General features: G+C 37.7%; 1 protein-coding gene across 8 annotated transcripts in view; it reads left to right on the top strand.

Annotated features, from left to right (window-relative positions):
• SNX14 (sorting nexin 14) overlaps window positions 1-18,692 on the top strand; it is an 87,963-nt gene that overhangs the window by 52,147 nt on the left and 17,124 nt on the right. For all 8 annotated transcript variants that reach the window (XM_045184808.3, XM_024576672.4, XM_024576674.4 and 5 more), the window contains 2 exons: window positions 15,021-15,222; window positions 17,349-17,432. In XM_045184808.3, coding sequence (XP_045040743.2) covers window positions 15,021-15,222; window positions 17,349-17,432 — 286 coding nt within the window. The remainder of the gene's footprint in view (window positions 1-15,020; window positions 15,223-17,348; window positions 17,433-18,692) is intronic.

Below are 18,692 nucleotides of genomic sequence, written 5' to 3'. Positions count from 1 at the left end.
CTGTTAAACTGAGTCAAATGATTTACCATATTTTGTTTAGGCTTTTACTTCATATCCTGATCTTATTCCTTTCCAACCATATGGTACAGACGTACAGAGTTGTTCATAGATGTCCTAAACTGTTGCTACTCAAACTGTGATATATGGGTTATTTGCATCAGCATTACCTGGGAGCTTGTTATAAATACAGAATCTCAGGCTTTATCATGGACCTACTGAATTATAATTTACATTTTAATAGGATCCTCAGTTGATTTATATGCACATTATACCCAGCATGCTCTTTTATATCTCCAGATTCTGGCACATGCTGTTCTTCTTGAAATGCCCCCCAATGAGCCCTTCTCTGAGTCCCCAAGAAGAATTGAACATTTCCTCCTTTGTACTCCTATTAGATCATATTTAAAGAATGTACCATAGTGTATTTGAAATTATGTGTTTATGATTGTCTTCCCTAGGAATTAATTGAATTCACTAAAGGGAACTTCTGTCTTATTTGTACTTTTCATTTGTTTAACAAATCTTAATTGATCTCAAGTCTTCATATTGCTTTTTAATGACCTTGAACACTGGCGATAAGATAATTAACACATAGACTTTGTTGGGGAGTCACAAGATAGCAGTGGAATAGGAGGATATATCGTGTATCTCCTCCCAAAACCAAACTGTAAATAAAACTAAAGAGGGGAATAGTCACCCGAAATAAACTGAACACTACCCGAAAATGAGACTTTTAACCATGGATGGGCAAAAAACACCATGAGACTGGTAGGAATGGCGAGGTCATTAAAGGGGCCAGTCCTGTTCACATGGGCAGTGGGCTGAGATGGAAGCATGGCAGTGGGAGCTTCCCCTAGAAGAGAGAGAAGCCGGGACCGCAAACCAGGCTCCCAAGCACAGAGTACCAGTGCCAGGATCAGACAACCATGTAGCATCCAGCAGTGAAAGACCATGGGATTTTTCTCTGCTGGGGAGAGACAAGACCTGCTAGAGACAAAGCTACTATTTTTTTCTTAATTCTTAAAGGGGCCAAAGCACAGGTTTTGTGTTCCCAACCACTCACCTTGGGCCCCAGTGAAGGGAGGGTGCACATTGGAGTCATGCAAGGAGAGTGTGGAGTAGGAGGCAGTGGGGATAGAAGTAGGGGGGTGGCCCTGGGTTTTTCTGTGCTAGTATATACCTGGATTCCACAGCAGTCACCTTGCTTGAGAAGAGCAAGCACCTCCCCAGAGAAAAGAATTACCTTACCCTGTGGGATATTGCTCATCCCACCCTTCCTCTGCAGTCTTGCTCCCTCCACCCTGCATCTTTTTTTGCCCTTTTATGTGGGTTGTTTGGTTTTTTTTGTTTTGTTTTATGTGGGGTTTTTCCTTTTCTTTTCTCCCATCCTGCATCTCAACCCTTACTGAGGAGAAAGGAACCTACACAGACTCAGGGGTGTCAGGAGAAGCTGTAGGGCACAGTCATTCCATATGCTTTCCAAGACGGACAGACTGGCACCTCCCCCTCATGGGAGAGCCATAGAAACACCATTCTAGTTTCCAGCAGACCCAAAATTCAGCTATGGAGACCCTACTCATTTGCCTACAAGGGGCCCTGCCCTGCTGAGTCCAGGGAAATAATCCTGGACAGACTCAGACTAGTGGCTCAGGGACAGGGGCACACACCCACCATTTTTCCTAAAGTCTGAAAGGCATGTGCCATGGGAGATCCAGGAGTCCCATCCCCTCTGATTCCAACAGAAGCCCTCTCAGTAGCAGTTGGGTCTCTGACTAGTTTAAGACTGACAGCAGGCTGGTTGGCAGAGACAGGCAGAGGCAGATCCTCTGGTGACTTAGGATGTTTGCTGACACACCCCTTGACCCAGTGTTGATAAAACCCTGCTCTGCAGAGCAGTTTGGCCTATCCTGGGAGAAGCCAAGCCTGGAGGTATCAGTTACAAACTATGGATGACCTGTAGCTTCGAGTGGGCTGCTGAGGGCTAGACATGGACAGTACCTGACAGTGGCTTAAACTAGCCTCAAACAACATCAGAACTACAGCCAAAAGAAGAACTCAGCGGGCAAGCACTAAACTCTGCTGAGCCGAATACCACTTCGTTTTTTTCATTACTTCCATGATTTTTTTTCATAGCCTTTTGATTATTTTTTCTATTTTTTCCTTTTATTTTTTTAATTATACTTTATTGATTATGCTATTGCAGTTGTCCTGGTTTTCCCCCCTCTGCCTCCCCCCCACAGCACCACCCCCTCCCTCAGGCAATTCCCCCAACCCTTGTTCATGTCCATAGGTTGTGCATATAAGTTCTAAGTCCCTTTCCTATACTGTATTTTACATTCCCATGGCTATTTTGTAACTACCTATTCATATTTCTTAATCCCCTTGTCTCTCTCTCACCCATTCTCCCACACCTACCCTTCCATCTCTTTATCTTTAGCCTTTGGCATTTTAATTATGATGTGTCTTGGGGTGGACCTTTTGCATCCTTCTAGTTTGGGACTCTGTGCTTCCTGGACCTGCATGCTATTTCCTTCACCAAATTAGGGAAGTTTTCTTTCATTATTTTTTCAAACATTTTCCCAATGTCTTGCTCTTTCTCTTCTCCTTCTGACACCCCTATGATGCAAATGTTAGACCTTGAAGTTGTCCCACAGGCTGCTTACACTACCTTTGGTTTTTTTGGAATCTCTTTCCTTCTTGTTTTCTGATTGGTTGTTTTTTGCTTGCTTATGTTCAAAATCATTGATCTGATTCTCAGCTTTATCCACTCTACTGTTGTTTCCCTATAAATTGTTCTTTATTTCAATTAGTGTATCCTTTGTTTCTGACTGGGTGTTTTTTATGCTGTTAAGGTCTTCACTAAGGTCTTTGAGCATCCTTATAATCAATCTTTTGAACTCTGCATCTGAGAGATTGCTTATTTCCATTTTGTTTAGCTCTTTTTCTGGAGTTTTTTATCTGTTCTTTCATTCAGGCCTCATTTCTTTGTCTCCTCATTTTGGCAGACTCTCTGTGTTTGTTTCTATATGTTAGGTAGAGCTGCTTTGACTCCATGTCTTGGTAGTGTGGCCTAATGCAATAGGTGTCCTGTAGGTCCACTGGTACAGCCTCCGCTATCTCCTAAGCTGGGTATTCAAGGTGCACCCTTCATGTGGGCTGAGTACACCCTCCTCTTATAGTTGAGCCTTGGTTGCTGTTGGCAGATCAATGGGAGGGATTTACCCAGGTCAGTTATCTACGAGGATTGGCTGTGACTACTTACCACCAACCTTTGCCCTCCATGGAGGACCAACTGTGGAGGGGTAAGGTGGTGGTGCTCTGACATCGTCTGTAGCTGTCCACTGGATATGCTGGCTCCTAGCGTCTCCCAGGTAGTGCAGGCCAAGATCAGCCCCAACCTGTGTTTTGCCCAGGGCCACCCTGCCTGAGTTATAAAGCAATCTGAGATGGCTGCTACTTGTGCTGGGCTTAGATACTCCCAGGTGATGCCAAGCTGTGAATCTAGGCTGCTACTTTTGGGCCTGGAGCTCAGTGAGGCCAGCTACAGCTTGCTTGAGAGGATTTAGGAAGTTGTGAAGCATGAGCAAAGACCATTCAAATGGAAAAGCTGCTTGGGTTGGCCCATAAGTTGGGTGAGGTGGAGTCTCTGGAAACTCCAAGGCAGGTCAAACAGTGTTTGCCAGGTTGATGGAATCTTAGATGTGGCACCACTGTCCAGGTTGATGGAATCTTAGATGTGGCACCACTGTCCTGGCTTTGTGGGGGGAAGGTTTAGAAAAGGGAGAATGGTCTGTGCTCACCTTGATGTCAGACACCTCAGCCTCCCCCTGCCCACCATTGGCACTCCTGAAGCCGCCATCCCATTGCTGGAGCTCAGAGGGAGTGAGTCTGTGCAGGTGAGTCTGTGTGTGGGTTTTTTAAGAAGAACTGCTTTGGGCTCCAGCAATTTTTCCCACCGACTCAATCCTCACTGGTTTTTGCAGTCAGAAGTTGTGGAGACTTATCTTCCTGTCACTGGAACCCTGCTCTGGAGTGCCTGGTGTGGAGCAGGGACTCCTCAGTCCAGGCATATTCCTCCCATATTTTTGTCAACCACACGTGGATGTGGGACCAGCTCATTCTGCATCATTGCCCCTCCTACCAGTCTGGATTGATGTGGTTTCTTTAATTCCATAGTTGTCAGATTTCTATTCAACTTGATTTCTGTCAGTTCTGAGCAATGGTTGTTTTATATCTTAGTTGTTATTTTGTTGCGGTTGTGCAAAGAGATGAGCCATGCCTGCCTATGCTCATCTTGACAGGAAGTCTCTTTTCCTTTTATTTTTGTTCTATTTCTTCTTTCATATCTCTTATTTTACTCTAACCTTTGATTACCCCATTGTTCCCTTCTTCTTTCTTTTCTTATTTTTTTATTCTTTCTCATTCTTTGTCCCTTTTTCCTGTTTTTCATATTATTCATATTCTCTTCGCTTTTCTCCTCCCATTATCATTTTTCTGCCCTTTGGTTTTCTCTAGTTATTTTTCCTTTTTTTCTGCTTTCCCTAGTATTCCATTTCCCTTTCCACCTTTATTATTATTTAATCTTTTGTTGGTGATATTGCTGCTGTTGTTGGAGGGGGTTTGCTTGTTTTGGTTTCATTTTTGTGTGTGTTGTTTTGCTTTGTTCTGTCACCACTGTACAACAGCATACAAGATGTGGTGGGGTTTGAGTCTCTCAGTTGGCCCGCTGGAGGGGAGATTCCACCAACGAACAAGCCAACAAAATTCAGGACCCAAATACAATGGGAGAGCCCACATAAACTACACAAAGAGCACTCCTACAGCAACCAGATCAGGAGATCAAGGATGTGGCACCTGGGTCCCACAGAACTCCTACTACATAATCCTACTGCACAAGACATAAGTCAAAGCAGATCTATTTAATACATAAAAACAATTAAAAAATGGGCAGATAAAATGAGGAAACAAAAAAACAATCTCCAAGTGAAAGAAAATAAGAAATCCCCAGAAAAAGAGCTAAATGAAATTGAGGCAAGCAAATGATCTGACATAGAGTTCAAAGTAGAGGTTATAAGGATGCTCAAAAACTTGAGAACTATGTCAGCATGAAAAATGACATAGAAATTATGAATAAGATCCAGTTGGAAATGAAGAATTCAATATCTGAAGTGAGGAATATATCAGAAGGAATTAAAAGCAGGCTAGATGAAGCAGAGGATTGAATCTGTGATTTGGAAGACCAGGTAAAAAAAAATCACCCACTCAGAGCAACAAAATGAAAAAGACTTAAAAGAATGAGGATAGTCTAAGAGAGCTTTGGGACAACATGAAACATACAATATTTGCATTATAGGGATACCAGGAGAAGAAAGGGAGCAAAAGATAGAAAGCCTGGTTGCAGAAATGACAGAAAACTTACCTAACTCGGTGAGGGAGAGATTCACACATGTTCAGGAAGCACAGAGAATCCCAATCAGAATGAACACAAAGAGGCCCACATCAAGACACATCACAATTAAAATGGCAGTGTTTAAGGACAAAGGGAGAATCTTAAAGGCACTAAGAGAGAAATGTTAGTTGTCTACTACAGAGCTTGATAAGTCTGTCAGCTGATTTCTCAACAGAAACACTTCGAGCCAGGAGGAATTGGATAAAGTATTAAAAATGATGAAAAGCAAGGACCTGCAACCAAAACTACTCTATCCAACAAGGCTATCATTTAAAATTGAAGATGCAATAAAGAGCTTCCCAGACAACAAAAAAGCTAGAGGAGTACATTTCCACCAAACGAGCAATGCAAGAGATGCTAAAGGGATGGCTTTAAGAAGCAGAAGAAATAGAGGAACACAGGTACAAAGGTGAAAGATGGCAATGAATAAGTACCTATCAGTAATAACCTTTAATGTAAATGGATTAAATGCTCCAAAGAAAAGACATAGGGTAGCTGAATGGGTACAACCTGCATAAATGCTGTCTACAAGAGACCCACCTCAGAACTAAAGATTTACACAGGTTGAAAATGAAAGTAGGGAAAAAATATTTCATGCAGATGGGGGTGAAAGGAAAGTGGGATAGTAATACTTCTATCTCACAAAATAGACTTCAAAACAAAGACCATAACAGACAAAGGACTCAGTCCAAGTGAAGGATATAACCCTTGTAAACATATATGGACCCAATATAGGAGCACCTAAATATATAAAAAAGATCTCAGAGGACTTTAAGAAAGAGATTGACAGCAATACAGTCATTATAGCTGATTTTAATACCCCACTGTCTACAATGAACAGATCATCCAAACGAAAAATCAACAAGAATATACCAGCATTAAATGACACTATATCAAGTAGCTTTAAGATATATACAGAACATTTCATCTCTAAGAAGCAGAATATACATTCTTCTCAAATGCACATGGAACATTCTCAATGATAGACAGTGTGGTAGGACACAGAGTAAGCCTTAAAAGTCAAGAAAATTGAAGTCATGCCAAGCAAGCATTTTCTCAGATCACAATGGCTTGAAAATAGAAATCAACCTTGAGGAAAAAACTCAAAAGCATTCCAATGTGTGGAAGCTAAATAACATGTTATTAAATGATAAATGGATTAACAATCAGCTCAAGAAAGAAATAAAAAGTACTTGGAAACAAATGAACACACAGCAACACAAAACATGTGAGAGACAGCAAAAGCAGTTCCAAGAGGGAAATTCATAGCATTACATGCCTTCCTAAAGAAGATAGATAAATTTCAAATAAACAACCTAAATAACCTTATACCTAAAAGAACTAGAAAAACAACAACAAAGCTCAGAGCAAGTAGAAGGAAGGAAATAATCAAGATCAGAGCAGAAATAAATGACATAGACACACACACAAAAAAAGTCAAAAGATCAATAAATCCAGGTGCTGGTTCTTTGAAAAGATAAAATTGACAAATTTAAACAGACTCATAAAAAAAAAGAGAGAGGACTCAAATAAAGTCAGAAATGAAAGAGGACAAGTAACAGCTGACACCACAGAAATACAAAGAATTGAAAGAAATTACTATCAACAACTATATCAAGAAATTGGACATCCTGGGTGAAATGGATAAATTTCTAGAAACATACAATCTTCCAAAATTGAATCTGGAATAAGCAGAGAACCTGAATAGACCAATAACTACTAGTGAAATGGAAGTGGTAATCAAAAAGCTGGCACACAGAAACTGTGGACCAGATGGCTTCAAGGGCAAATTATACCAATCATTCAAAGCAGAACTAATAACCATCCTGCTCAAACAATTCCAAAAAATTCAAAAGGTGCGAAGACTTGCAAGTTCTTTTTATGAGGCCAGCATTATCTTATTCCAAAACCAGGTAAAACACGACATAGAAAAAAAATTACAGGCCAATGCTGTGATGAAGATAAAAGCTAAAATCCTTAACAAAATGTTAGCAACCTGGATTCATAATAAATGAAAAAATATACATCATGATCAAATGGGATTTATTCCAGGGATGCCAGGATGGTACAATATTTGCTATAAATAAATGTGATATATCATGTAAATAAAATGAAAGACAAAAATCACATGATCATATCAATACATGCAGAAAAGCATTTGATAAAATCCAGCACCCATTTATGATGAAAACACTCACCAAAGTGGGAATAGAGGGAGCATACCTCAACATAATAAAGGCCATATACAAAAATTGTACTGCCAACATCATACTCAATGGGCAAAAACTAAATGCATTTTCCTTAAGATCAGGAACAAGACAGGGGTGTCTACTTTCACCACTCTTATTCATCATAGTACTGGAAATCCTATTCACAGTGATAAGGCAAGAAGAAGAAATAAAAAGTATCCAAATTGGAAAAGAGGAAGTAAAACTCATTATTCTCAAACAAAATAACATTGTACATAGAAAACCCTGTAGGCTTCACCAAATAACCATTTGACCTAATAAATGAATCTGGCAAAGTAGCAGCATACAAAGTTAATGTTCAGAATCAATGCCATTTTTATACAACAATAATTAACTATAAGAAAGAGAAACTAAGAAAACAATATCATTTACTATTGCAACAACAACAGCACCTATGGATAAATTTATCCTAGGAGGAGAAAGACCTGTACTCGGAGAACTATAGGAAAATAAAGATAGAAATTGAAGAAGATGCAAGTGGAAGCCTAGGTATATGGTAATGTTCGTGGATTGGAAAAATTAACATCATTAAAATGTCCATAGTACCCAAAACAATCTATAGATTAGGTACAATTACTATTAAATACCAATGGCGTATTTCTCAGATCTAGAACAAATGTTCCAAAAATTTATATGGAACCAAAAAAGACCCCGAATAGCCACAGCAGTCTTGAGAGAGAACAAAGTTGGAGGGATCACAATACCTGATATCAAACTATACTACAAGGCCACTGTAATCAAGACGGTCTGGTACTGGCATAAGTACAGACACATAGATCAATGGAACAGAATAGAGAGCCCAGAAATAAATCCATGTCCCTATGGTCAATGACTAAGGAGGCAAGAGCATGCAATGGATTAAAAACAGTCTCTTCAATAAATGGTGTTGGGAGAACTGGACAGGTATATGCAAAAAAAAAAAAAAAGGAAACTAGACCACCATCTTACACATACACGAGAATAAACTCAAAATGAATAAAAGACCTTAAATATCAATCTTGATACCATAAAAGCTCTAGAGGAAAATGTAGGCATTAAAATGTCAGATATCTTATGTAACAATATTTTTGCCAATATATACCATGGGACAGGGGAAATAAAGGAAAAAAATAAACAGGACTACTGGGAATTAAAAAGCTTCTGCGCAGCTAAAGAAACTATGATCAAAATGAAAAGGGAACTGACTCTGTGGGATAATATAATTTGCCAGTGATACATTGGACAAGGGTTTAATCTCCAAAATATATAAAGGCTCAATGCCAGGAAGACAAGCAATCCAGTTAAAAAAAATGGGCAAAGGAGGACATACAAATGGCCCATAGACATGAAAAAATGATCAACATTATTAGCCATCAGAGAGATGCAATTTAACACCACAATGAGATACCACCTTACACCTGCCTGCCAAAATGAATGTCATCCTTAAGTCAACAAACAAGTGCTGGCAAGGATGTGGAGAAAACAGATCCCTAATGCAGTGTTGGTGGGAATGCACACTGGTGCAGCCACCATGGAAACAGTGTGGAATTTTCCTGAAAAAAGTAAAAATGGAACTGCTTTTGACCCAGTGATTCCACCGTTGGGAATATACCCTACGAATCCCAAAACACCAATTCAAAAGAAATTATGCACCCCACATTCATAGCAGTGTGATTTACAATAGCCAAGATTTGGAAACAGCCTAAGTGCCCATCAATAGATGAGTGGACCAAAAACTGTGGTACATTTACACAATGGAAAACTATGCAGCAGAAAAAAGAAGGAATTCCTACCTTTTGTGACAGCATGGTTGCAACTGGTGACGACTATGCTAAGTGAAGTAAGCTAGTTGGTGAAAGACAAATACCATATGATCTCATTTATAAGAGGAATCTAATGAGGAAAATAAATTGATGAGCAAAATAGAACCAGAGGCATAGAATCATGGAATAGACTGACAGCGTAAGGGGATGGGGGCACTGGGAACTGAATAAAAGAAGGTGAAGGAATTAGTCAAAGAACATACACAAAGGACCCATGGACATGTACAATGGTGTGAGGAACTATAGAAGTGGGGGCAGGCTGGGTGGAGGCAATGAAGGGGAAAAGGTAGGACAACTGTGATAGCATAAACAATGAAATATTTTTATAAAGGGCATAGAGTTTCCCTGTAAGGAATATACTAAACTGGGTGTAAAATGGAAGAATAGTAGTGAATGAATTGGTAATAACTAAGAAACAGGGACAGAAGAGTAAATAAACCCATTTGCACTCTTTACACCTTCCTTTTGGCCTCTTCATCATTGCACTGATGAATTGTTAAGGAGAATTGTTGCTTCTTTATAATTTAAATGGAAGAAAATCTTATTTTTCCTTTATTTTCCTTTTTAGATAATTCACATAGCATTTTTTCTCTTTAATCCCTGTTTCTCCTTAAATAGAATAAAGACAGTAGACAGAGGAAGGAGTCATTTTTCAAAATAATGTTTTGTTAGGTTTTTTTTAATTTTAAACATATTACGAGGTCTGTCCAGAAGGCATCCAACCACATAATACGAAAAATAGAGACGTTAATTGAAAAAGATACAAAATACAAGAAACATTGTACACAGCACAATGATGCCTCAGTCCCCTTCAAAGTAGTTACCTTGGGACCTCGCACAGTTCTCTTAATTGCCATCAGATGCCCCATCGCCATTTCCTGAATCTCATCAACAATCTGAAATATCTATCCTTTCAAAGTTGATTGTAGTTTTGGGAAAAGGCAAGAATCTCAGGGCACCAAATCTGGGTTGTAGAGGGGCTGAGTCACCTGGATGATTTGCTGTTTTCCCAAAAACTCTTGAGGAGATGTGATGTGTGAGTGGGTATATTGTCATGATGAAACTGCCAATCACCAGTTGCCCATAGCTGTGGCCTTCTGAATCATCTGAATAGTTTCCATGGAGGAATGTTCAAACTTAACACAAAATTTGATGTAGATTCATTGCTCTACTCACTCACTCATTTTGAATGCAATGGACACACAGTATACATGCTCACTCCATGGCATTTACCTCCCCCACTGACTAGTACAGTGAAGTCATCATTGTTTATGTATGTGCATTCCAGTCCACTCTTCCTGGCTGCCAGGTTACACCTGTGTTGCACAAACAATTCTCTTTATATTAACAGTGGCTGGACATTTTCTGGACAGACCTCATATAGTCTCAATTTTTTAATAATAAAGTGGAAAAAAATTAAAATAACCACCCATAAGCCTACCACCCAATAACCACTTCTATTAACATTTAGGTGATTTTCTTTTTAAAAAAATATCTGTCCCTTTCTACCTCCATTGATGAGGCCATATATATATATATAGTATTTTATTTTATTTTTTAAAAATATATTTATTGATTATGCTATTACAGTTGTCCCATTCCCCCCCCCCACTCCACTCCATCCTGCCCACCCCCTCCCTCCCACATTCCCCCCCTATAGTTCATGTCCATGGGTCATACTTATAAGTTCTTTGGCTTCTACATTTCCTACACTATTCTTACCCTCCCCCTGTCTATTTTCCACGTATCATCTATGCTACTTATTCTCTGTACCTTTCCCGCCCTCTCCCCCTCCCACTCCCCTATTGACAACCCTCCATGTGATCTCCATCTCTGTGGTTCTGTTCCTGTTCTAGTTGTTTGCCTAGTTTACTCTTGTTTTTGTTTTAGGTGTGGTTGTTAATAACTGAGTTTGCTGTCATTTTTACTGTGATGAGGCTATATTATATATGTAGTTTGCTGTCCTGCTCTCTCCACAGTCAATATGATAACAAAAGCATTTACCTATATTACTGTGAACTTCTCAAAACATAATTTCTGTGGGGGAAGATGTACTTTTTATCTTTTGTTCTTCCTAATTACTTGAAATACAATTTGTATTTTTGCTTCAGGAATAGAAAGGTATCTTTAAAAAACAGAGAGCCCTCTTTGGTAGTGGCACAGATGAAAATTCTTGATTGGAACCAAAGATGATGATAATTGGAAGTAAGAAAAGAAGGCAAAGTAATCTCTAATATTTGAAAAGGAGGTGGTGGATGCGGTGTGGACCCAGACCAAGATGGTGTCACTTAGAATTTAGAGGGCACTGTGCTAATTCTAAGCTGTGGGACCTCATGGAATCTTTTTTGTCTTGTTTAGGAGTTTTAGGGGAAAGGAAAATTGTCACTAATGGTCTTATTAGGAATTATGGAAAGCCATTTTAGTCCTAGTACAAAAAAAGGGATTATCGCTAAGGGACTGTGTGGGGAGGAAAAGAATTCATTAGAAGGTACGGTGCTAGAATTCTGGAACTGTATCCACTACTTGTTTGCTCTTGAGTGCTACAGCCTTTGACTCATTGCCTTAAAAAGTGTGCTTATCTGTATAACATTTTGCCCCCTTGAACATGAGACAGGGATGTCTAGAGGACCAGATGGTATTAGAATGTGCCAATTCAAAAGTTCTCTTTCAGAGAGAATTCAAGATGGAGAAGTAGGTAGACACACTGTGCTCCTCGCACAACCAAAAGGAGGACAACAATTTAAAAACAAAAAACAACCAGAACTGACAAAATCGAACCTCAAGAAAGTCCAACAACCAAGGAGATAAAGAAGAAACATTTGTCCAGACTGGTAGGAGGGGCGGAGATGGGCAGCCGGGGAGGACAGGACTCATAGCAACACAGCTGGACCCAGAGACTGGAGGATTCTGGAACAAACAGGGCTGGCAGTGCTACTTTTAGCATACCCCGCGGCCCCACAATCGCACATACATAAACCGGGAGGAACGGTGGGGGAGCAAAACAGACTGCTCAACCCAGGGCTCCAGCGCAGGGGAAATAAAGCCTCAAACCTCTGATTGAAAACACCCATGGGGGTTGAGGCCACAGCAGGAGAAAGTCCCAGCCTCACAGGAGAGTTCGTTGGAGAGACCCACAGGGGCCTAGAGCGTGCACAAGCCCACCCACTCAGGAATCAGCACCAGAGGGGCCCAGTTTGATTGTGGGTAGAGGAGGGAGTGACTGAAATCCAGCAGAGTGGAGCAGGTTCCATTGCTCCCTCTCGGCCCCTCCCCCATATACAGCATCACAGCACAGCAACCAGCGTTACCCCACCCTGGTGAACACCTAAGGCTCCGCCCCTTTACATAACAGGCCTGCTGAGACCAAAAAAAAAAAAGGGCCCAAATAAAAGAACAGATCACAGCCCCAGAAATAATTCAACTAAGCAGTGAACAGATAGCCAACCTATCAGATGCACAGTTCAAAACACTGGTAACCAGGATGCTCACAGAATTGGTTGATTTTGGTCGCAAACTAGATGAAAAAATGAAGGCTATGCTAAGAGAAACAAAGGAAAATGTACAGGGAACCAATAGTGATGGGAAGGAAACTGGAACTCAAATCAACGGTGTGGACCAGAAGGAAGAAAGAAACATCCAACCAGAAAAGAATGAAGAAACAAGAATTCAAAACAATGAGGAGAGGCTTAGGAACCTCCAGGACATCTTGAAACATTCCAACATCCGAATTATAGGGGTGCCAGAAGGAGAAGAGGAAGAGCAAGAAATTGAAAACTTATTTGAACAAATCATGAAGGAGAACTTCCCCAGTCTGGCAAAGGAAGTAGACTTCCAGGAAGTCCAGGAAGCTCAGAGAGTCCCAAAGAAGCTGGACCCAAGGAGGAACACACCAAGGCACATCATAATTGTATCACCCAAGATTAAAGAGAAGGAGAGAATCTTAGAAGCAGCAAGAGAAAAGGACACAGTTACCTACAAAGGAGTAAGAGTGTCAGCTGATTTCTCAAAAGAGGCCTTCCAGGCAAGAAGGGGCTGGCAAGAAGTATTCCAAGTCATGAAAGGCAAGGACCTACATCCAAGATTGCTCTACCCAGCAAAGCTATCATTTAGAATGGAAGGGCAGATAAACTGCTTCTCAGATAAGGTCAAGTTAAAGAAGTTCATCACCATCAAGCCCTTATTATATGAAATGTTAAAGGGATTTATCTAAGAAAAAGAAGATCAAAAATATGAACAGTGAAATGACAGCAAACTCACAGTTATTAACAACCACAACTAAAATAAAAGCAAAAGCAAACTAAGCCAACAACTAGAACAGGAACAGAACCATAGGAATGGAGATCACATGGAGGGTTATCAATAGGGGACTGGGAGGGGGAGAGAGGGGGGAAAGGTACAGAGAATAAGTAGCATAAATGGTAAGTAGAAAATAGGGGGAGGGTAAGAATAGTATAGGAAATGTAGAAGCCAAAGAACTTATATGTATGACCCATGGACATGAACTACAGGGGAGGAATGTGGGAGGGAGGGGTGGGCAGGACGGAGTGGAGTGAAGGGGGAGAAATGGGACAACTGTAATAACATAATCAATAAATATATTTTTAAAAAGCTCTCTTTCAATTTAATGCAATAGACAGTTTTTTCCTTTTTGTATATTTCTAGAACATGTTTATTTTTTAAATAATAATTGTTCTTCAAGCAATTTTTTAAAAAATATTTATTATTCTAAACTTTTGTTAACATTTTAGAAGCCAGCACATTAAAAAAATAACCTTAATTGTATAGAGGTGTGTCCCTTTGAGACCTCTTTTCTAATTTTATATAATATAATGCTGCAGTGAATACTTGTGCCTTTTTCCCAGTTTAAAACATTTATTTGGAATACATACTTTTATTAGAATAATTCCCAGAAATGGAATTTTTTGGTTGAAACTGTTTTATGTCTCTATAAATACACAATGTGAAAATGCTGTCTAGAAGGGTTGTGCCAGTATGTCTAGTAATCAGCAGTACAGGGTGGGGCAAAAGGAGGTATACAGTTGTGAGTATGTAAAAGTTCATTTTATTATTTTTTAATTAATTTATAATTTTCCATACCAGCAACCTTTTTGCTTACCCTTTTATATCACAGCTCCAATTTGTCTGTGCGATCTCCATCAATGACTGGTAACATTGATAAAATTTCATAACCCTAAATGAAAAAATATGAGTATATTTTTTCTTTTTATTACCAAAGTTAAATATTTTTCTATGTATTTTTAAAAATACCTTTTTCCAGTAAACTGAAGTATCTATTTCCTATTTTCTATTGAATTTTCACATATAGGTGATATAACAAGACCCAGAGTTGGTGCCGGTAGTTTATTTTTTATCTTTATATTTTCAGTAGAAAATTTGATATCACCTACTTTCAGAAGTATTGAAAAATTATAGAATTTATATGGACATACTACTTTATAGTTCTAAGTCAGGCCTAAAGGTCCTGGAAATACTACATTTTTCCTGGTGTTTTTTTTCCAGATTGAAGAAGGTATTGTTGTAATGGAAGATGATTCTCCAGTGGAAGCTGTGAGCACACCTAATACTCCTCGAAACCTTGCTGCATGGAAAATTAGCATTCCATATGTAGACTTCTTTGAAGATCCCTCCTCTGAAAGGAGGGAGAAAAAGGAAAGAATACCTGTGTTTTGTATTGATGTTGAAAGGAATGATAGAAGAGCAGGTAGGAAGCTTTATGAGTGCCTTTCTTAAAAGATTCTGGTTAGTCTGTATTTATCAGGAATAATCATTTTGCCATTTATAACTATTGGATATAACTGCATATCCAAAAGATAATTGTACAGAACAAAAAAATTAAATGAAAACTTAGAATTTTCTAGGTTATCTCTATTACTAGTTAATTAATTTATTCAACCAACACTTATTCAGTAGATGCCTGCAATTGCAAGACACCTAACAATCCAGAAAGGCATTTTATATAATTTTATTTTAATGATTTTGCTCCCATTATCATTAGCCTTTATACTTAATTGACTATTATTTATGCCTATAGCACTATAGGAGATATTATACCAATTTTATTAAGACAGCATTTCTTCTCCTCAGTTGTTGTCAGCAAATTAGAATTGATAAAAATATGATCAAACACAACTTTACAAGTTTTCTTCATGTTTTGCTTATTTTTTTCTTTTGGTGGTTTTAGGTGTGTACTGTACTAATGATGGGGGTAGGCAGCATCCATAGCAATTTAAACAGTTACCACACTAGGCTGTGTCATGTGTCTAGTACTGAAAATCTGCCTCTTGTCTCTTGGAAAATTATTTAAAACTTCCTATTCAGCTAAATTCCCTATCAGTATAAATATGTGAACATGTAGTAACTTTTACCTCCTTTTCAAAGATTTATGTATGCTACACTTTTAAATATTTTGGGAATATACTTTTGTTTTTGCCTTTTTGACAGCTATTCTTCAGTTTTGTTCTTTATTTTTAAAAACTTTGGCTTAATAATTAATCATAAAATCAATACCAAAAAAATCTTAAAACTGTGTTGTTAGGATAATTTTTGTCAGCAGTGCTGTAGATATTTACAGTCAGTATAATATGTGCTCTTAGGAAGCCATGATGGCCTATAAGGGGAAAAAAAGTGTATCATTTAAATACTACATTGATTTTACATGTGTAGCAAAGTAGCAGTTTCAGGTGTTTTAAAACCAAAACTAAATATAATATAGATATTTAAGACCAGTGAAGAAAAAAAAATTAGAATTTGTTTTATGGCTTGTTACCATAGCAGGTTGGTTTTTCTCTGAATACAGTTGTTGTTTTGGGGTTGTTGTGGTTTTAGTTGACTTGATCCATTGCATTTCCAAATCAATGCTATAATGACATTAGATGCTAGTAATAGTAGTTAACATTTGGGGTGCTTACTCTGTGCTTTGCACTGTACAAAAGTGCCTCAGGGGGATTATTTTATGTAATAGGTACAATTATTTTTATGTAAAGAAACTAAGGCACAGTGGGGTTAATTTATTTGTTCAAGTTTACATCCAGGGTATGGCAAAAGTAGGTTTACAGTTGTAAGTATGCAAAACACAGTTTATTCTTGTATTATTATTTATTAATTATTGTATTTTCCATACAAACAACTGTAATCCTACTTTTGCCCCATTCTGTAGTTAGTAAATATGAGGGAACTGGAATTGGAATAGGCAGGCTGACCTGACACATTTCTTTAAACCATTAGTGCTTTTTTTTCTTACTATTGAATTTATTGGGCTGACACTAGTTAACAAAATTAATACTGGTTTCAGGTATAAACTATTAGTTCTTGCTATCCAGTATGGTAGCCACTGTCCACATGTGAAAATTAAAATTAAATTATGTTATATTAAAATTAAAATTTCATTTCTTACATTAGCCTTATTTTAAGTGGTCAGTAGCTAATAGCTACTTTATTAGTACAGATAATATAGAACAATTAGTAAAAACTTGAGAGACCCAAAATTGACTATAAATTTTTATGAAATACATATTTATGAAATTTAAAAAATAATTGCATAATATTTTGAAACCTGTCAGCTATGTGATTCTACTGTAGAAAAATGTACATATTATTGAGATAACTTCATAAATAGGTGAATTTACCAATGTCTTCTAAATAATTTAAAATTAAAATATGGGATAAAATATGGGATAAAATCACATTATTAAATGTGATGCCAAGAAATAAATTATGAAGACTGGAATAATTTCCATATTTGTATACTTAATGTTTTAAATACTGCATCTTTTTAATAGTAGTTTGTAAAATTATTTATTACTCAGTGTGTATTCATTCAATTTACAGTTGGGCATGAGCCTGAACATTGGTCTGTCTACAGAAGATACCTTGAATTCTATGTACTTGAATCAAAACTAACAGAATTTCATGGTATGTTGTCCCTTTTGTATAAAACATTAGATTTCAGCCTTAGCTTTATTGAAAGCTGTTGAACCAGATTAATTTTTTGATTTTAAGTAATAGTAACAAGGAAATGTAATAGTGACACTTGTGTACACTGTTATTGATAATAGGAATATATTGTTTTTATCTTATTTCTGTTTGTTTATATTTTAAAAGTTTTTACAATACACATTTATTGCCTTTTGAATAATAATATAAAAATATAAAAGATAGCCCTGACTGGATAGCTTAGTTAGTTAGAGCATTGTCCTGATTTGCCAGGTTTGCTTGTTCTATCCACAGTCGGAGTACATACGAGAATCAACCAATAAATGCATAGCAAGTGGAACAATTAATGTTTCTCTCTCTCTCACTCTCCCCCTTCCTCTCTCTCTCTAAAATCAATTTTTTGAAAAAGTAAAAGATAGCTATTTTTTTATTGTATTTTAGAAAAGGTTTTCTCTCCAATTTAATTTTTATCTTGATGGTAGATAATTTAAGTCAGGCATTTCAGAATTGCTGTGTTCTTTTACCATTATCTTTCTTGGTAGACATGTTTACTATGCATCATGGTAAATGTTTCAATTTTGCTCTTAGATTTAGATATGGAGACAAAACTTGTAGATGAATGTTTCTTCTGAGGATGGATTAATCAGAAAAGGAGATCACTTTTCCTTTTTAGTTCTTCCTCTCGCCTCAGTCTTTCTTGTCTACTTATATTGGTTGATATCAGGGATATAGTTATAAGGTATTTCCAGTCATTTTGTATGTAGACTGGTGGGTTTGATTTATGTATTCTGAATTCTTTAATTTTAGAAAAGCTCTGTGGAATGTCTCCTGATCCAAATTCAGATTGGTTCTAAATTGAGAAGAACAGGGAATACTTTTTTACTATATAAATAAATCCCATGACAAGCAGATTATAGTAAGATAAAACAAGGTCCCACTCCATATTTTTGCCTAGATTTTGATTTTGTACTTGTCTTTAAATGGTTTTCTTTTTGTCTCTGCCAGTCTCATGCAGTGCTATCCTTGTCTTGTTCTTTATCTGAGAACTTTTCTTTTTGGTTTAGAGTTGAGAGAAGATCATTTATCTCCATATTTTAAAATCCCAGATTAACCAAAGTTGATTGGATTCCCAATAATATTTTTCCATTTTGGTACTAAAATTTCCAAAGTCAGCCCTATCTGAGAAAGCATATTCATGGTTTTTAAATTTTGTTTTTAAGCATGTATATATAGCATTGG

Source organism: Desmodus rotundus, chromosome 11, assembly GCF_022682495.2.
Source record: "Desmodus rotundus isolate HL8 chromosome 11, HLdesRot8A.1, whole genome shotgun sequence".
Lineage (NCBI taxonomy): Eukaryota > Metazoa > Chordata > Mammalia > Chiroptera > Phyllostomidae > Desmodus > Desmodus rotundus.
Note: the sequence above shows the minus strand (reverse complement) of the source record. Positions and strands in the feature narration are given on the sequence as shown.